The following is a 20227-nucleotide window of genomic DNA, read 5'->3' as shown; positions in this document are numbered from 1 at the left end:
CAGGGTCTCAAAAACAATGTTTATTTTAACATATAAAATATACCATCTAGCACCAATGCCTGTAAATACCAGACTTCCATCTGGTTACTACTCTTTGGAACAGGTATGAATAAAGTCCTTGACAGATTATTGTATATGAGCAAATGGCTTCATGATAACATAAAACAGAGAGACACAGAATAAAAATTCATTTGGTATATACATATAGAACTAAATTTGTAGTTATTCAAAAACCTTTCAGTGTTTCAGGTAAACAAGTTAATACCAGTATTTTTAAGCCAGATTTTCGTGGAACATATATATAAAGAAAAGTGCATGAGCCACCTATGTGCTTAAGCCTGAAACTGGTCTTTCTATTCTCACTCCATTCTCAAATGAAAAATCTGTAAAGATATCTTTTGTTCCTCCAATCTTCTGATTTGTCTTCTTAGCAACTCATTACAGTGTAATTTACTGATTAAATCACATAGATGTATGGTGGAGGAAAAGAATACAACTTTGGCCAATATAAGTATACAAGACAATATCTCAGTTCTTTTTAAAATTAAAAGAACATTTAAGCATTAAAGATATTTTAAAAGAAATGAAGTGGCAGATAAACATGATAAACACTGCACAATTATGTACAAAATGAAAACCTTTTAAATTTTGAAGACAAACTAAAATTTACTGGTTTGAATTTAAAACATTATTGTATAATAGTAGATAGTTCTCTTTAGAAATTTATCTCTAGTTTCCTATAAAAGGTCATGCTGGTTCACTGTTTTTTTTGGCAGATTTTGGCCTCACCTCAATACCAATTTTTATTTGAATAACTGATTCCCAACATTTCTTGTAAGCAGGACTTGATGCTGAACTAAGTAACCTAAGCTGGATTCAGGGCCACTGGCAGGCAGGCAGGCAGGCAAGCAGGCAGGTATTTTTTGTACTGCAGGCAGCCCATGGTGGTTGTCATCTATACATCGGATCTCTAAAGACATGCCGGAAAAAATCTGTGGACACAATCTTCCCATGCTGTATTCACATGCTCGGTTCACATCTTTAGTTTACCAGGTTGTCAGAGGCTTGGGTAAGATGACTAAAGGCTTCATGATGAAAATTTCCATTTTTTCTTTCTGATGTATATAATATGAATATCTTCACTTTGGTACTCTTCATCATGTTTTTCCAAAGGAATTTTTTCAAAGTCAAAGTCTAGCTGAAGGAGCTCAAAGTATTTTTTCTCAATATCTGGACTTTTTCCCATTCTTTGTTGTTCATAACAACATATTATACAACTCTCAAATCCACTGATATCTTTTAGAGTTTTCAGCAATGGCTCCAAAGACTCTTCATAGTATATGCAGTCGGCCATCAGTATGTAGACGGGTGGAGGAGGAAAGTCTTCTATTTCTTCCCCCCATTTCAGTACCTTGGCTTGAACAGAACCAGTGACAAGATGCTTGCTCATGTAAGTCTTGCAATTCCTCAAGATCAGTGACTACAACATTAGCCCCGAGGGTAGCGGCCATGCGCCCCACAGCCCCGGTGCCCGAACCCAGCTCCAGCACCAACCGCCAGCTCAGCGTGTGGGCCCAGTCGCCAGAAAACTCAGGCGTTTCCAGGTATTTAGAAAGGACATAGGCAGCGTCCCAAACGATGCAACCCATGCCGCCGGAGCCATACTGCTGTAGTGGTAGCACCGTACCATCCCACTTCTCCAAAACTTGCACAAAGCTCCGCACTGGGTCCTCCAGTGAAGACTCTGGCGTAGTCGCCATCGCTGCCCAGCAACAATAGCTTTTTTTTTTTTATATTAGTATTATTTTTTTGAGATAGGATCTTACTCTGTTGCCCTCAAACTCCCGGGCTCAAGTGATCCTCCTACCTCAGCCTCCTGAGTAGCTGAGAACTACAGACACGTGTAACCATACCTAGCTAATTTTTAAATTTTTTGTAGAGGCAGGCTCTCAATATACTGCCTAGGCTGGCCTTGAACTCCTGGCCTCAAGCGATCCTCCCACCTTGGCCTCCAAAAGTGCTGGGATTACAGGCATAAGCTACCATGCCCAGGCTCATTTTAAATGTAGGAGGTCATGTTGGATCAGCAGCTGAGAAAGCCCTGCCAAGGTAGCCAGTGGGATACTACTGTAGGGCGGGTGGGGGAAGAATAGGACAGTGGGCAAGGAGCACTCATTTGTGAGCAGCAGGCAGAATAGATTGAATTTGGGCCTGGGGAAACCCAGGTGTGGTATGATTAAGCTTTGTCTGGTACTCTGGAGACACAGCTGAAAGGTCGCAGAGAAGTAGACTTAGTAAAATGGAATTATACTAGATGGTTTCTAAGAGCACTGATAGCCTAATATTCTATAATTATATCATTATAGGACTGATATGGTGACAGTGGAAATATACAAAAAGAGAAAGAATGAAAATATTTTGCAAGCATTATCAATATGACTTGGTTACCATTTGCATACTGGGAATTAAAAAGTGCATTGCTGGCTGGGCATGGTGGCTCATGCTTATAATCCCAGCACTTTGGGAGGCCGAGGTGGGCAATCACAAGGTCAGAAGTTCGAGGCCAGCCTGGCCAACATAGTGAAACCCCGTCTCTACTAAAAATACAAAAATTAGCCAGGCATGGTGGTGGGCACCTGTAGTCCCAGCTACTTGGGAGGCTGAGGCAGGAGAATCGCTTGAACCCGGGAGGCGGAGGTTGCAGTGAACTGAGATCGCGCCACTCCACTCCAGCTTGGGCAACAAAGTGAGACTCTGTCTCAAAAAGAAAAAAAAAAGTGCATTGCTGGACATAGTGGTGTGCACCTGTAATCTCAGCTACTTGGAAGGCTGAGGTGAGAAGATCACTTGAGGCTAGGAGTTTGAGACCCCAACTAATTAAACAATTTTAAATTAGCCAGGCATAGTAGCGCCACCTGTGATCCTACCTACTGGGGAGGGTGAGGCAGAAGGAATGCTTGAGTCCAGGAGTTCAAGGCTGCAGTGAGCTATGATCCTGCCACAGCACTTCAGCCTGGGCAACACAGCACGTCTCTCAAACATGCCATGGTTATTTCTGTCTTTAGGTCTGTGCTTCAATTCTGTTTTTTATTTCATCTTTTTAGAGATGGGGTCTCACTATGTAGCCCAGGTTGGTCTTATCTCTAAAAAATAAACTTTAAAAAAAATGTGCTTCAGAGATTGGGGTGCCCTTGGTTGGGGAGGTAGGTAGTGGAATTGACAGTAAAACATGCAAGTAAAAATTCTAGCAGATGCATGAAGAACACATGAGGCATGCTCCCGTCTCCAGGAAAATGAACTTGCTGTTTCTTCTTCCTGGAACTCACTTCTTCCAAACGTCTGCACAGTTTTCTTCCTCTCTCCCTCAGGCCACCCTCTCAGGGAGGTCTTCCCTGCCCAACCTATTAAACATTGTAAAACTTCCCCAGCCTGGCATTCCCTCTCCCCACCTCCTGCTTTGTGTTTCTCTACAGCACTTGTCATCTGACCATTCTGTTTTGTTTATTAGATGATCAGTATCCTAATATGAAGACTGTATAGAAAATAGATTCAGAGGAATTTAAATGTTGTGTTGGAGAGTTTAGAAAAAACAACTAATAAAGATATAGAGCTGGGCACAGTGGTTCATGCCTGTAATCCCAGCACTTTGGGAGGATGAGGCAGGTGGATCACCTGAGGTCAGGAATTTGAGACCAGCCTGGCCAACATGGTGAAACCCGTCACTAATTAAAAATACAAAAATTACCCAGGCATGGTGGTGCACGTCTGTAATCCCTGCTACTTGGGAGGCCGAGGCAAAAGAATCGCTTGAACCCGGGAGGCGGAGGTTATAGTGAGCCGAGATCGTGCCACTGCACTCCAGCCTGGGCGACACAGCAATACTCCATCTCAAAAAAAAAAAAAAAAGATACAGGCTGGGTGCGGTGGCTCATGCCTGTAATCCCAACACTTTGGGAGGCCAAGGCAGGCAGATCACCTGAGGTCAGGAGTTCAAGACCAGCCTGACCAACATGGTGAAACCCCATCTCTACTAAAAATACAAAAATTAGCTGGGCGTGGGGGGTGGGGGGCACCTGTAATCCTGGCTACTCGGGAGGCTGAGGCAGGAGAATCACTTGAACTCGGGAGGCAGAGGTTTCAGTCAGCCAAGATCGCACCATTGCACTCCAGCCTGGGTAACAGAGCGAGACTCCATCTCAAAAAAAAAAAAAAAAAAAAAAAGATACAACCACATGGGGCAATGAAAAATGAGAATGCGGTGACACACTCTCAGCTCACTGCCACCTCTGCCTCCAGGGCTCAAGCCATTCTGTGTCAGCCCCCTGAGTAGCTGGGATTACAGGTGTGCACCACCACACCCAGCTAATTTTTGTATTTTTTGTAGAGACAGGGTTTCACCATGTTAGCCAGGCTGGTCTCCAACTCCTGACCTCAGGTGATCCACCCGCCTTGGCCTTCCAAAGTGCTGGGATTACAGGCGGGAGCCACCACGCCAGGCCCAGCCTATCTATCAATTTCGGCTGCTCTGGGAAAGAGCCTTCTTGGGTGTCCTCCTGCTTCCATTGGGCAGATTGCTCTTCAGGCTTGCTGCACAGGTAGTGCTCTGGGACTCCCCTGAGCTTTTCCTCTGTGTTAGATTTCCTTTTTACTGGATCCCAAGTTCCTCCTCACCTTTTTTATTTACTTCTCTATTATATTTTTTGGTAGCTTCCTGAGAAAGACAGCATAGGAGAAAAAAAATTGAGACCTTGAATACCTAAAAACAATGTCTATTCTAGACCAGTCTGGGCAACATGGCGAAACCCCGTCTCTACCAAAAATAGAAAGATTAGCTAGGCATGGTGATGCATGCCTGTAGTCCCAGCTACTTGGGCGACTGAGGTGGGAAGATCACCTGAGCAAGAGAGGCAGAGGTTGCAATGAGCTGAGATTGCACCACTGCACTCCAGCCTGGGCTGGAGTGAGATCCTATCAAAAAAAAAAAAAAAAAGTCTATTCTACTCTCATAATTAAAAAAAAAGTTTTCTTTTTCTTTTTTTCTTTTTTGGAGACGGAATCTCACTCTGTTGCCCAGGCTGGAGTGCAGTGGCATGATCTCAGCTCACTGCAAGCTCCGCCTCCCGGATTCATGCCATTCTCTTGCCTCAGCCTCCCCGGCAGCTGGGACTACAGGCGCATGCCACCGCACCTGGCTAATTTTTGTATTTTTAGTAGAGACAGCATTTCACCGTGTTAGCCAGGATGGTCTCCATTTCCTGTCCTCGTGATCCGCCCACCTCGGCTTCCCAAAGTGCTGGGATTACAGGCGTGAGCAACCACGCCCGACCAAAAAAAAAAAATTTTTTTTTTCATTTTACTTGACTACAAGGTTCAATACACCACCCTCACAATTTTAAAACTAATTGTAGAATCCTAGGTCCAAAATTATTTGCCCTCAGAATTTTGGAAGAAATTGTCCCCTGCCTTCTGCTTTCCTGGGCCATTCTAATTCCAAATCCTTGACTTCTTTTTCTTCGAAAGCTTTTTGGATCTTCTGTTTTCAATGTCCTGAACTTTCATAATGACGAGTACTGTATGGGTCATTTTTTAATTCATTGTTCACTTAGGGGGCTACTGCAATCCAGAACGTCATGTCCCAGGACATTTTATTTTATGAGTTCTTTGGTAATTTCTCGTTTCAGTGTTCTGAAAGGTTCCTCAGGGTGGGTTTTTCTACTTCCTGGGAGATTCCTTGGCTTTATCATCCAAAACTTTCTATTATAATAAAATTTTAAATTTGGGCTCTATTGTTTTAATTTCCAAGAACTTTTTATTGGTTTCTGATCAATCCTTCCCCCCATGTATATAGCATTCTGGTTTTGTTTCATGAATATGAAAATCTGTTTATTTGGCTAGCTGCATTCTGTTTTCTTCTCATCAACTCTTTCACTCTTACTTTTTTTTTTTTCTTTTTGGAGGGTCTCACTCTGTCACCCAGACTGGAGTGCAGTGGCACTATCATGGCTTACCACAGCCTCAACATCCTGGGTTCAACCAATCCCCCTGCCTCAGACTCCCAAAGCACTGGGATTACAGGCATGAGCCACTGCACCAGGCTAGCTCTCACTGTTTCATCCTTTTCTTCCTTCCTTTCTTTCTTTTTTGTTTGTTAGCTTTTTATATCTGGCTTTCATTCAGGGAGCGTTCACTAAATGTCTGAGAATCATTAGTTATTCATGTTTAGAGTGAGGCACTAGAAAGCTGATTGAAAGATCTGAACGCAAGAGGCATGTTTGCTGATTTGTGTGTTTCACTCTGGGTTGATCAGGCAGTAAGCTGACTTTTCAGTATGTGGAGGATTTTCCTCAAGAGTCCCAATGTCAGTCTGTGCAGAACTTTTCCCAAGGGTCTTTCTTTTTCTCCAGGGAGTCACTTGGACTTTTGCTTGGAAAGTTGACTTAAAAAAATTTTTATGGCCAGGTGCAGTAGCTCACCCCTGTAATCCCAGCACTTTGGGAGGCCGAGACTGGTGGATCACTTGAGGTCAGGAGTTTGAGACCAGCCTGGCCAACATAGTGAAACCCCGTTTCTACTAAAAACACAAAAATTAGCCAGGCATGGTGGTGTGTGCCTGTAGTCCCAGTTACTTGGGAGGCTGAGGCAGGAGAATTGCTTGAACCTGGGAGGCAGGGGTTGTGGTGAGCCGAGGTTACTCCACAGTACTCCAGCCTGGGCGACAGAGTGAGACTCCGTCTCAAAACAAAAAACAAAAAAACCTAGCCAGTCATGGTGGCCCTCACCTATAATCCCAGCTACTCGAGAGGCTGGGGCATGAGAATTGCTTCAACCTGGCAGGTGGAGGTTAAAGCAAGCCAAGATTATGCCACTGCACTCCAGCCTGGGCGACAGAGCGAGACTCCATCTCAAAAAAAAATTTTTTTTAACCTTTAATTTTTAAATTTATTTTAGAAACAAGGTGTCACTATTTTGCTCAGGCTGTCCTCAAACTCCTGGGCTCAAGTACCTCAGCCTCCCGAGTAGCTGGGACTACAGGCATGCACTACCATGCCCAGCTCCTGGAAGGCTGACCTATGACTGCCAGTGTTCCTGGGGCTGAGTGATGTAAAGAGCTGGACTTCTTGCCATTTATTGATCCAGACTCCCCTGGATTTCTGGATGGCCTCTCACTCCTCCCTCTCCTGTTGCCTAGTACTCCTGTGTCTGGGGATTCTCTTGTTGTACTCTTTCACAGAACAAACCTGTCATCTCCAGCCATAGTGGGGAAAGGGGGCTCTCTCAACACAGTCCTAGTTCTGTAAGGAAGAAGGGGAAAATTGACTCTGAGCAGATGTAGGAGAGACTTTTGGCTGTTTATCCAAATCCCCTTCCTTTTGCCCTTCTTTCTGATTTTTTTCACCTCTGAATGGCCTTGGCAAGGGATTTGCTTGGATGTGAATAGATGACACAATTCTGGCCAATCAGAAGTGATGGGAAATCTGCTGAGAGCTCCTAGAAGAGCTTATCTTACTTGTTAAAAGGATTATAAAATAGGGCCATTCCCTTTTCTGCACCTGGATGTTGGCCTGTGGGAATGGAATGCTTGGAACTGCTTCCATCCTTCTCAATCATGAAGGGAAGGCCAAAAAAAAAAAAAAAAGAATCACAGAGAAGGTGATCTGATGTCACAGTGTCTTTGAACCCTTAGATTAACCATCTCTAGAACCAGCCTAGTTAAAGATTCCTTAATATGTGGGGTAATAAATACACTATACTCTAAGCCCTAAAGGACCAGTCAAATCAGCATCACCTGGCATCTTCTTAGAAACATAGACTCCTGGCCAGGCACAGTGGCTCTCACCTCTAATCTCAGCACTACAGGAGGCTGAGGCAGGTGGATTGTTTGAGCCCAGGAATTTGAGACTAGCCTGGGCAGCATGGCAAAACCCCATCTCTACCAAAAAAAAAAAAAAAAAATTAGCCAGGCGTGGTGGTGCACACCTGTAGTCTCAACTACTTGGGAGGCTGAGGTGGGAAGACTGCTTGAGCCCAGGAGGCAAAGGTTGCAGTGAGCTGTGACTGGGCTACTGCACACCAGACTGGGTGATAAAGTGAGACCCTGTCTCAAAAACAAAACAAAACAAAACAAAAACAAAACAAAACAAACAAACAAAAACAGGTTTCATTCCAGACCTACTGAATCAGGATCTGTATTTTTAACAGGATCCTCAAGGGACTGACATGCTCACTAAAGTTTGAGAAGCACTTTAAGCCATGTTTAGCTGTTTTCCTTCTTATTTGTGGCTGAACACACATTCTAATCGGTAGAATGGGTGTAATACATACCTTGAATGCCACGTGTCACATCTCTTTGGCCCACCTTGATTTTAGGAAAAGTTTTTAGGCAGAACTCTTAAGATGTCCCCCACCAAGATTCCTGTCCTCTAGCTATTCAATTGAAAATAATCTAGTTACTGTTGTGAAGGGACTTTGTGGAATGGAATGAAGTTTACTAATTAGTTGACCTTATATTTTATAAATTTTTTAATTAAAAAAATTTTTAGAGATGAGGTCTCATTATGTTACCCAGGCTGGTCTCTAACTTCTGGGCTCAAGCAACCTACCCACCTTGGCCTCCTAAAGTACTGGGACAGGTGTGAGCCATTGTGCCTGGTCTTTTGTTTTTTGTTTTTTTTTTTTTTGTAGCGACAGGGTCTTGCTATATTGCTCAGGCTGGCCTCGAACTCCTGGGCTCAAGTGATCCTCCCATCTCGGCCTCCCAAAGTTCTGGGATTACGGGCATGAACCACCACACCTGGCCAATAATTGACCTTAAACAGAGGAAGTTACCCTGGATTATCTGATGGCATATAATATATCACATGAGCTCTTAAAACCAGAAGAGGAAGGTATGAGAGAGAGGTAGAAAGGGAGGTCAGAGAGATCCAAAGTGTGAGAAGGACAAGATCTGATGTTGCTGGCTTTGAAGATGGAAGAAGGGGCCTACAAGCCAAGAAATGCAGCAGGCCTCTAGAAACTGAGAAAGACCCCCAGATGACAGCCAGCAAGCAAATGGGGGCCTTAGCCCTGCAATTGTATGGAACTGAATTCTGCCATTGAGCTGGATGTAGATCCATTCCTAGAGCCTCCAGAAAGGAGTGTAACCTGCCAACGCCTTAATTTTGGCTTCCTGAGATTCCAACCAGAGAACTCACTAAGCCACACTGTGCCTAGACTTTTGACTTACAGAAATCATGAGACAGTAAACTTTTGTGCTGTTTTAACTGCTAAATTTATAGTAATTTGTTATGACAGCAGAAAATGAGTACATCTAGGATGGATGGTTCTGTGCGAGCTTAGTCTTCCTCACACTGGCGGCATCCCACTTGAATAAATAATGTGTCCGTCTCTCTTTATACCTGCCTCAAAACCTTCTCTGATGTCCTGGGAGCCTGCTTGGCAACAGGAGACCAGAAATACAAGGAAGTTAACTCCCCTAGGGAAAATGCTTGACCAGTGGAGGAGGGGGTCAGTAGGTAATTGCTTCAGCCTCACACCTCCTAACTCTGGGAGGCATTTGTACACTTCTGAAAAGACGTGGCAGAATTAAGTCCCCATTATCTATAGCAGCGACATCCTCAGTGCACCATTGGTTTGGCTTTTCTTTTGTTCTTGTCTCATTCTGTTCAATTCCTAACTCTTACTTCCTGAGATTACCTTCCAAATGACCTCCTGCTCCCAAGTCCCCTTCTCGGTCTTGTCAGAGATTGATAGGCAATCAATAGTCAGCTCCATCAGCTCACCTTGCTCAGAATAAAAGGGTAACTTATTGGAAGAATGGTCAAGTGTTTCACACCGCAACTAGGCCGCCAGGAAAACTGAAATCAGGACTCCAATAACACTAAGTTTCTCTCTGTCCCTTCCCTCTAATGGCATTATCTTGTTTGTTTGTTTGTTTGTTTGTTTTTGAGAGAGGGTCTCACTCGGTCACCCAGGCTGGGGTGCAGTGGTGTGATCACGGCTCACTGCAGCCTTGACCTCTCAGGCTCAAGTGGTCCTCCCACCTCAACCTCCTGAGTAGTTGGGAGTACAGGCGTGTGCCACCATGCCTGACTAATATATTTTAATTTTTTATAGAGATGAGGTCTCACTATGTTACCCAGGCTGATCTCAAAAGCCTGAACTCAAGTCATCCTCCCACCTCAGCCTCCCAAAGTGCTGCGATTACAGGCATGAGCCGCCGCACCCGGCAAATGGCATTATCTTTAAAGAGGATGAAATCTCTCCTGCAGACCACAGAGTAAAATCCCAAAAAATGACTGGAATTGATGCCCTTTGGGTCAGTATTCATGATTGGTCCAGTGGAAGATGGGAAGCTATCATTGGACTAATTCTGACCACTAGGTCAGAGTACTAGCCCTGGGTCAAACCGTCAAGGCCAGGTGGCAGCGTCAAGGACTCCAGGCATGGCCAACAGGGGGCACAATTGTTTCAGGGCATCCCAGAAATAGTGGGATGACTGGGAGCTGGGGAAACCTTCCCACTATTTTTCCAAAACCATCACCACCCATTCCCTGTTCTCTTAGTTCCTCGTTAATGATTCTTTCTGTTTCCTTCTTAGACTCTCTCCTTCCTCTGCCTGTCCCAGAAATGCTGGTGTTCCTGAGAGTGCCGTCGTTACCCGTTTTCTTCTCATTCTTTCTTTCTTTCTTTCTTTTTTTGAGACAGAGTCTCGCTCTGTCACCCAGGCTGGAGTGCAGTGGCGTGATCTCGGCTCACTGCAACCTCCGCCTCCTGGGTTCAAGTAATTCTCCTGCCTCAGCCTCCCAAGTAGCTGGGACTACAGGCGCCTGCCACCTCGCCTGGCTAATTTCTTGTATTTTAGTAGAGACGGTGGTTTCATCGTGTTGCCCAGGCTGGTCGCAAATGCCTGAGCTCAGGCAATCCACCTGCCTTGGCCTCTCAAAGTGCTGGATTACAAGCTTGAGCCACTGCACCCAGCCTCTTCTCACTCTTTCTATTCCCAGAGTCACCTCACTCTTTGGTAGACATGGTATTCTCTCCAACATTTAACCCACTCCACAAATGTAATCTAATCTAGTCATGGTAATTCTATCCCCCTCGGCAATAATTTGTCTGGCATAAAAAGGCCTAAACCAGATTAGACCAAGGAGATTCAATGAGATGTTTGTTTAGGACTTCTGGGAAAGAGAAATCAGTCTTACCCTTGCCTGTGGAATGGGAAGAGCAGTCAATAGCCATAGCAGCCATTTTGTGGCATGAGGGGAACTGGCTTTGTATATGAAGTCAGTGGTGGGGAGAGTAGAGCAGTGAGACGGGAACATCTCAGGTTCCTAATGACATTGTTGGATCAGAGAAAATACCCACTCTGCCCTGCCACTGGGCTCCTTGCTTTGCAAGTTGATACACTGGCATATTCCTTAAGCCAGGCTGAATCGGGTATGGGCGACCTGGAGCTGAAGGCATTCCACTTCATTCACATTTACCACCATAAGGTCTCTCAAGCTCACTTTCCTCGGCTGCAGGTCTACCAACACTTCCCAAGCTTCCTGCTCCTCTTCCTGGGTTCCCTACAATTCATTTTACTTAACCAATAAGAACTGGGTGCCCGCCATCATCCCAAGCTCTGTTTTAGACATGCAGACAGGGAATGAAACAAAGTTGCTGTCATTGCGGACCACTGAAGGAGGCATATGATAAACAAAACTATCTTCTGAATAAATGAAGTAATGAATAATGCAGTGTAGGAACTCTATCAATAGCGAGTGAAAAGCTTATTATCTACAGACTATCACACCAGGGGCTGGTACTCACTTAAACGGCACTAGGAAGTGAGTGTCAGATGCTGTTCCGGCAGCCCTTGGCGTCTAACAAGGTAAATAAGACGGGGCCTGTCCTCTGGAGCCCAGAATCCAGGAAGAAAGGCGCACATGTATTGAGCGCTTGCTTTTCAGGCCCCGTGGAAGTGCTTTACGGGAACCATCTCATTTAATCCTCCCTGACTCTAGGAGGTTCTCCCAGGAGAGACCGCTCCAGACGACATCAGGCCTACAAGCCAAGAAATGCAGCAGGCCTCTAGAAACTGAGAAAGACCCCCAGATGACAGCCAGCAAGCAAATGGGGGCCTTAGCCCTGCAATTGTATGGAACTGAATTCTGCCATTGAGCTGGACGTAGATCCGTTCCTAGAGCCTCCAGAAAGGAGTGTAACCTGCCAACGCCTTAATTTTGGCTTCGTGAGATTCCAACCAGAGAACTCACTAAGCCACACTGCGACCCGGCAGGCTGGGCAGTGCAGCGAGCTCTGGAGAGTGCGCCCTGACCCGGGGTCCAGGCCCGGTCAGTGTGACCTTGCGCGAGTCACGGTCATCTTCCGCCCGCCAGGCCCCGGCCGGCGTCTGCAGGGTCCGATTCCTGGGGATTTCCCGACGCCCCTTCCCCCGAGGTTCAGGGGCTGCCTGGGGTGCCGGGGAGGGGGGCCGAGGGATGGGGGACCTGGGGCTAGAAGGGTGGCACTGAGACCCGTAGGGAGGGGGCCAGTGAAGTGAGTAAAGGTGGATCCACGAAGAAGGAAATCCTTGGGGAGAGAACCACCGACGCGCGCTTCTTTCCCCCCCCGCCCCGCCTCCGCCCCCGCCCCCGCCGCCCCAGCGCCGCCGCCGCGCCGCCTCTCTCCCGCGCTCCGGAAGGCCTGCGTCCCCGCTCCCCAGCCAGGCGCCACCACCTGCCGCCGAGGCAGCCAGGCGACTCTTCTTTCGCGGGTCACGCGGCCTGACTCAGGCCCCTGCTCCTGTGGCCCCGAAACTCGCCGTTCGCTGGGCCTTGCGTTGCACTCGGCGTCCAGTTCCCCCTCGGCTCGCGGCCACTTGGTCCGCGCCGCCTGCGTCCTGTGTGCCGAGCCCGCCCGCACTGCGGGGACAGGCCGGGCGCCGCCCACGCCGCGCTCTGCCGGGCGCACAGTCTGCCTGGGAAGCGCGCGGCCGGGCGGGCGGCCATGGCGCGGCACGCTGGGAGGTAGCGCGGCGGCTGCAGGAGCGCACAGTCGGCCATGGCCCGGCGGCGGCGCCGCGCCTGCATCGCTCTGTTCCTGGTGCTGCTCTTCGCCTTCGGCACCCTCATGGGTCTGCGCACGCTCAAGGCTCCGGACGGACTCCCGGCGCTGGGCCCGGGCCTGGAGCTGGCGCCCTTTGAGCGACGCCCAGAGGGGGCCCCCGCGCCCGCTCCCAGGGCCCCGGCAGCCCCTGCCGCGCCGCCCCCGCCGCCGCCGCCGCCCCGCACCGCGGACCCTGGCGGCTCCCCTGGGCCGGCACCCGCGGAGGCCGAGCCCGCCCCCGTGCAGAGCCTGCGCGTCTACTCGGACCTGCACGCCTTCTACTACTCGTGGTACGGGAGCCCGCGGCGCGAGGGCCACTACATTCACTGGGACCACGTCATGGTGCCGCACTGGGACCCCAAGATCTCGGCCAGCTACCCCCGCGGCCGCCACAGCCCCCCAGACGACTTGGGCTCCAGCTTCTACCCGGAGCTGGGGCCCTACAGCTCCCGGGACCCCGAAGTGCTGCGGGAGCATATGACCCAGCTCAAGGAAGCCGCCATCGGTGAGCGCCCCCCACCCCGGGCGGCCCTGCCCCCCAGCCTCACCCTTCCTCCTTCCCACACCCCAGCTCCCTCTGGTCCTGTCACCGGCCCTTTGGTCCCACTTATCCGCCAGCCTGGCTTCTTAGCTGTTCCCTCCCACTCTCATCCTGGGCCCACCATGCGACACCGCCCCTCCGTCTAGTATTCAGACCCCCCAGCTGGGCCCTTCCATCCCTAACATCCAGGGCCCTTCCCACAGGGCGGAACTGCTAGGAGTTTGCACCAGGAGAGGGAGGCAGAGTCTTCAAATTTGTTGGGCGATGGGAAGTGAGGCCTGGAGTCCTGGCCCGCAGGTTCTGGGGTTCAGAGGAGTGGAACTTAGGGCGGCCTCTGCTTTCATGGCAGGTACAGGGTAGAGCAGCAGCCGTTCCTGCTTTTGCTGGCTGCAGAGAGGAAAGTGTGCCCGTGTTCCATGAAGGCCTCTGCTCTATTTGCAGTTGGAGGTAGTGTTGGGGGTTTAGAGGCTTTTCATCAAGCACCCAGCTGGAGGGAAGGTCCCAGGGCGCCTCCTTTGTAGGCTGGGGAGGGGAGGCTCACTTATTTCGGATTTCGTCACTGAATTTTGTTGGATTTTACAGATGGCCTCTGCTCAGGGCTCTTCTCCATGCGGGACGTTAGGGTTAGGGGTGCTTCTCTTCTTCAGAGGTAGGCCTGTGGCTTCCAGGTGGGTGTGGCACTGTCCTCCCATTCCTTTTGTTCTACTACTTGCTGAGGCAGTCTAAAGCCTGGCTCCCTCCCGGCCTGGCGCGCTACGGTTCCCGCAGGCGCTCCGCTTCAGCACCGCGGGCGTGGACAGCTCCGGGGCGCGAGGCTCTGGGACTCATCTGCAGGAAGTGAACCTGGCAGGAGGCTTGCTTCAGTTTTTTAGGAACCATTTTTGCAATTGGAGATGTTTGTGAGGAAAAAAATCTCTGTTGAGGGGGGTACTGTGTGTCTCTGAAGTGGCTTCTGTGTTGCGTCTCAGGCGTCCTGGTCCTGTCCTGGTACCCACCTGGCATGGCTGATGATAACGGGGAGCCCTCAGATGACCTGGTGCCCGCCATTCTGGACACTGCCCATCAGTACAGCATCCAGGTGAGTCTCCAAGAAGAGGCCACGTGCTCTCTGCCCTATTCTGGAGAGTTGCTCTCCTCCGCCCACAGGGTTAGTGCCTCTACAGAAGTTCTTGGCAGTAGCCCAGGGATAACAAATATGTGGCAAGTGTGGTTTTGGGGGAGGGTTCAGATAAATGGTGGCTATGTTGCTCTTAGTTTTTTGAATTCTAAGAAAACTGAGAAAACTAAATATAGGACCAAGAGAAGACTAAATAATTATCACTTTTGTTAAATAATAATAGAGGTTAGGTTGTAAAGCATGGTGGAAAAAGGGTAGGCAAGAGCCAAAGGGACCTGCAGACTCAACTCTCTAGTGGGAGGCAGTGCTGGACCTCGAGGAGTAGGCAGGTGTTCTCAGCAGGTGGGCTCACTTTCAAGAGGAAGGACGGACTGGACGAAGCATTTCCCCACATGTGCCAATCAAGTAAGTCATCCCTTGCTTCTGTGGTGAAGGAAGAAAAATGATAGAGAAAGAAGAAAAGCCCCACTCCCCTATTCCTGAAGAGAATTCCACCACTGACATGTCTAACAGATCACAGCAGTTTTCCACTGACACAGCTTCAGCATACTTATTCCACTGTTTCAGGCAGCTAGCACCAACCACTTGGAGCTGGCACAAGGTTGAAACCTATTAGCCACCCTGTAACAGCCCACCAAAATGATTCCCATATGCCCTGCTGCGGGAGATGGGCAAACTGCTCACCCCTGTTTTGGCCTTCAAGGGCAGCAGCTGCCTTTATCTCTACTGTGCCCACCACTGCCAGGCCCTCTTCTGAACTCAGCCTCTCCTCCAGGCCATGGTTAGATCCTGAGCCTGATATGTTGTGGCCCCTAGATAGACACTCACCTGACCATTACTCCTCTGTTTGTGGCAGGTGGCCTTCCACATCCAACCCTACAAGGGCCGGGATGACATCACTGTACATGACAACATCAAGTACATCATTGACACGTAAGGCTGCTCTGGGGGCCGGGATTTTGGCGGGGATCAAAATGGAGGTAGGGATAGAAGGTTTGGAGGGGCAGGTCAAGAGACACAGGGCATAATGCCCGTGTTTCCCAGCAGCTGTTTTATAGTAAGAGAGTACTGGGCCTAAAGTCAGGCAGCCTGGGTTTCAATTCCTGTTCTGTGGCTTCTAATCTGTGATGAGGCAAGCCTCTTAACCTTTGAGTCTTGTGAGAATCACACGAATTAATATATGTGAAAGTAGCTTCTACAATGTAGGCACCTCATTTATTCATTCAGAAAGTATTGAATGAAGGCCAGGCATGGTGTAATCCCAGCACTTTGGGAGGTCGAGGCAGGCGGATCACTTGAGGTCAGGAGTTCGAGACCAGCCTGACTAACGTGGTGAAACCCCGTCTCTACTAAAAATAAAAAAATTAGCCAGGCGTGGTGGCGCACACCTGTAATCCCAGCTAGTCAGGAGGCTGAGGCAGGAAAATCGCTTGAATCTGGGAGGTGGAGGTTGCAGTGAGCCGAGATTGCACCGCTGCACTCCAGCCTGGGTGACAGAGCGAGATTCCATCTCAAAAATAAATAAATAAATAAGTATTGAATGAGGCTGCGTGCAATGGCTTATACCTGTAATGCCAGTGCTTTTTTTTTTTTTTCTTTTTTTGAGACAGAGTCTCACTCTGTTGCCCAGGCTGGTGTGCAGTGGCACAATCTTGGCTCACTGCAACCTCTGCCTCCTGGGTTCAAGCGATTCTCCTGCCTCAGCCTCCTGAGTAGCTGGGATTACAGGTGCCCACCACCACACCCAGCTAACTTTTGTATTTTTGTATCTTTAGCTGGGCGTGGTGATGCACAGCTATGGTCCCAGCTACTTGGGGGGCTGAGGTGAGTGGATCACTTGAGCTCAGAAGTTTGAGGTTACAGTGAACTATGATGGCACCACTGTACTCCAGCCTGGGGTTTCACCATGTTGGCCAGGCTGGTCTTGAACTCCTGACTTCAGATGCTCTGCCCACTTCGACCTCCCAAAGTGTTGGGATTACAGGTGTGAACCACTGCACCCGGCCTCCCAGGGCTTTGGGAGGCAGAGGTGGGAGGATTGATTGCCTGAGGCCAGGAGTTTGAGATCAGCCTGGGCAACATAGCAAGACCCCATCTCTACTGAAAAAAAAAATTAGCTGGGCATAGCAGTGCATGCCTGTAGTAGTCCTAGCTACTTGGAAGGCAGAGGTGGGAGGATCACTTGAGCCCAGGAGTTCGAGGTTACAGTTAGCCACAATTACACCACTGCATTCCAGCTGAGAACAGAGCAAGATTCTGTCTCTTAAAAAAACAAACAAAAAAAGAGAGTATTGAGTGCCTACATGTGTCCAGGCACTGACTTAAGCCCAGTTGTACAGTAATGGGTAGGACTAGCAAAGTTTCTGATTTCATAATGTTTACTTTCTAGTGTATGTTGCAGGTACTGTGGAGCAGACAGTAATTAAATGGGAAAAATCAAAGAGTGATCTGTACAGGATTTTGTGCTAGAGTGTGCCCACGAAGCTACTTAAGAATGGATAGTCAGGTCAGGTGAGTCTGAGGAGACAACAGGTGAGCTAACACCTGAATGAGCAGTCAGGGCTGGGTGTGGTGGCTCACACCTGTAATCCCAGCACTTTGGGAGGCTGAGGTGGGAGGATCACTTGAGGCCAGGAGTTTGAGACCAGCTTGGGCAACACGGGGAGACTCTATCTCTACAAATTTTTTTTAAAACATTAGCTGGGCATGGTGATGCATGCCTATTGTCCCGGCTATTTGGGGGGCTGAGGTGAGTGGATCACTTGAGCCCAGGAGTTTGAGGTTGCAGTGAGTTACGATGGCACCACTGTACTCCAGCCTGGGCGATACAGTGAGACTTGTCTTAAGAATAAAAAAAAGAAAAAAGAAAAAAAGCCCAGGCCCAGTGGCTCACACCTGTAATCCCAGCACTTTGAGAGGCTGAGGTGGGTGGATTGACTGAGGTCAGGAGTTCAAGACCAGCCTGGCCAACATGGTGAAACCCCATCTCTACTAAAAATACAAAAATTAGCCAGGTATGGTGGCGGGTGCCTGTAATTCCAGCTACTTGAGAGGCTGAGGCAGGTGAATCACTTGAACCCCAGGAGGTAGAGGTTGCAGTGAGCTGAGATCGCCCACCCCACTCCAGCTCTGAGCAACAGAGCAAGACCCTATCTCAGAAAAAAGTAGTAATAATAAGAAGAAAAAAGAAAAGAAAAAGGGTCAGCTCTGCAAAGATCCGGAGGCAGGGAGAAAATTCCAAGCAGAGGGCTGGCAGATGCAAGGCCCATAAGATGGAACAAGCTTGCATGACACATAGCCGGATAGAAAGGCCAGATGGGGAGTAATAGCTGGGAAAAGAGCAGGAATGGAGTAGGCAGGGCCAGATCAAGTAGGTGGGAATAATGAATGGATTATATGGAGGCAGGATGGGAGCCTGGAGACCAGTTAGCTGGCTGTTGTTGCAATCCAGATGGAAGACGGTGGTGGCTTGGCTAAGGGTAGGGAAGTGAGGCTTAGGAATGACAACTGGAGAGAGGAAGGAGGGGAACCAGGTTCTTGCTTAGAGGCATGATGACTCCAACTGTGGAGACTGACTGGCTCCAGAACTGGGCTGTGTTGCATCCGTATCTCATCCACGGGAGGTCCTACAGCTGTGCTGGTCTCTCCCATCCAGCTGAGGCTCTTCTTTCTCCTTCTCAGGTATGGCTCCCATGGTGCATTTTACCGCTATAAGAACAGCATGGGCAAGAGCCTCCCACTCTTTTATATCTACGACTCATACCTGACGTCCCCTGAGGCCTGGGCCCACCTCCTGACACCAAACGGGCCCCATTCGATCCGCAACACGCCCTACGATGGGGTCTTCATAGCGCTGCTGGTGGAGGAGGGCCACACCCACGACATCCTGGCCGCCGGATTTGACGGCATGTACACCTACTTTGCCTCCAATGGTTTCTCCTTTGGTTCTTCCCATCAGAACTGGAAAGCTGTGAAGAACTTTTGTGATGCCAACAACCTCATGTTCATCCCCAGTGTGGGGCCTGGCTACATAGACACCAGCATTCGGCCCTGGAACAACCACAATACGCGCAACAGGGTCAATGGCAAGTACTATGAGACGGCCCTGCAGGCGGCCCTGACAGTGAGGCCCGAGATCGTTTCCATTACCTCCTTCAATGAGTGGCACGAGGGCACCCAGATTGAGAAGGCCATTCCCAAGAAGACACCCACCCGCCTGTATTTGGACTACCTGCCTCACCAGCCCAGCCTGTACCTGGAGCTGACACGCCGCTGGGCGGAGCACTTCATCAAAGAGAAGGAGCAGTGGCTCATGTGAGGGGCCTGTAAATGGGCGTGAGGTGCTGATGTCCTTGCCTTGCTGGAAGATGTCACCGTGTGGGGTTCAGCTGAGGTTGTAGCCACTCACTCGTTCCCAGGTCAGAGGTCAGCAGATGGGTGTTTCTGGGTGGGCAGTCAGGCATGGGCCTGTGCGACACAGAGCCCGTTCCTCAGGCGAGTGGTGCTGAGGTGCTCTGTGGTGATGGGAACGGCAGAAGCTGGCAGGTGACTGAACTTAGCCCAGGGCAGCTCCACATCCTGGGAACACTTTCATGTAACCCCTTCTAGTTTTGAACTCTGCAGCAGGCTGGTGCTGTGTAGTGGCCACCCAGTCACCACCCTTGGAAGGGTGTCAGGGTCTGGGCTCGCATGCACCCTGCTCCCTTCTGCCAGCCTGCATCCTCTCCTCAGGCCTCCTTCCCACATCATCTGTCTTCTCTAAGTTAGGGAACCATATTTGAGACTTTCAAAAAGGGAACTTCTAGGTTTAAGCTCCTCCCAGTAGATTCCTGAACCCAATTATCAGGAAATCATCCTGAGCACTCACAGGTTCATTTAACACTCACTCATCAAGCACCTTCCTATGTGCTAGGTGCTGAGGAAAACTTGACCAAGGAAGAGTTCCTGTCCTGAAGCTTCCGGGACCCAGCTTTCCTTTTCTGGTGTGGCCTTGTAGCTAGTGCCTGGGCACAGGTGTTTTTCTTTTTGCAGTTTTACCTAGTGCTGGGAGTTCAGTTCATTTCCTCTAAAAAAATACCTCTGTGCTCCAGAGCCTAATTTTTCCCAGATGCATATTAAGCTCTAGGGAGAGGACTAGGAGGAAATCCCCCTCCCTTTAGCTGCCTGAACTGACTGAGGCCCACTCACTAGAGCCATGTTCAGTGCTACTGTGATTAGTAGTAATTAAATATGAACTGGTATTCTCAAGTAAGCATTCCTTTTGCTCTCTTTAAGACCTCACAAATTCTGACCTTAGATTCTGTGACAAACTGATATAGGAGCTGGGCTGGCTATGGCTTTACCACAACAAGTAGGTTTGCTTAAGAAATTACTAAACAATGGCTGGGCGTGGTGGCTCACTCCTGTAATCCCAGCACTTTGGGAGGCCGAGATGGGCGGATCACGAGGTCAGGAGATCGAGACCATCCTGGCTAACATGG

General features: G+C 49.1%; 1 protein-coding gene and 1 pseudogene across 3 annotated transcripts; one reads left to right on the top strand and one right to left on the bottom strand.

The window, feature by feature from the left end:
- Positions 1–5: 5 nt before the first annotated feature.
- On the bottom strand, positions 6–12537 carry LOC129393463 (protein N-lysine methyltransferase METTL21D-like; annotated as a pseudogene).
- Positions 12538–12703: 166 nt separating this feature from the next.
- Positions 12704–19994, top strand: MANEAL (mannosidase endo-alpha like). Of its 3 annotated transcripts, none has more exons than XM_034961643.4 (4): positions 12704–13594; positions 14599–14708; positions 15604–15680; positions 18706–19994. In XM_034961643.4, exons 1-4 carry the CDS (start codon positions 13045–13047, stop codon positions 18719–18721), a joined length of 753 nt encoding a protein of 250 aa, XP_034817534.1. In that variant the 5' UTR covers positions 12704–13044; the 3' UTR covers positions 18722–19994. The 3 variants fall into 3 exon arrangements, with proteins under 3 accessions (XP_034817534.1, XP_034817531.1, XP_008966714.2); XM_034961640.4 differs by having other exon boundaries at positions 12708–13594; positions 18429–19994; XM_008968466.4 differs by lacking the exon at positions 15604–15680 and having other exon boundaries at positions 13455–13594; positions 18429–19994.
- The last annotated feature ends 233 nt before the right edge of the window (positions 19995–20227 follow it).

The sequence above is a fragment of the Pan paniscus genome, chromosome 1 (assembly GCF_029289425.2).
Source record: "Pan paniscus chromosome 1, NHGRI_mPanPan1-v2.0_pri, whole genome shotgun sequence".
Taxonomy (NCBI): domain Eukaryota; kingdom Metazoa; phylum Chordata; class Mammalia; order Primates; family Hominidae; genus Pan; species Pan paniscus.
Note: the sequence above shows the minus strand (reverse complement) of the source record. Positions and strands in the feature narration are given on the sequence as shown.

Coding starts and splice junctions, on each gene's coding strand:
- MANEAL (XM_034961640.4), top strand. CDS start 13,045: ATGGCCCGGCGGCGGCGCCGCGCCTGCATCGCTCTGTTCCTGGTGCTG. Junction 14,709..15,603: donor CCCATCAGTACAGCATCCAG/GTGAGTCTCCAA, acceptor TGTTTGTGGCAG/GTGGCCTTCCACATCCAACC. Junction 15,681..18,428: donor ATCAAGTACATCATTGACAC/GTAAGGCTGCTC, acceptor TCTCCTTCTCAG/GTATGGCTCCCATGGTGCAT.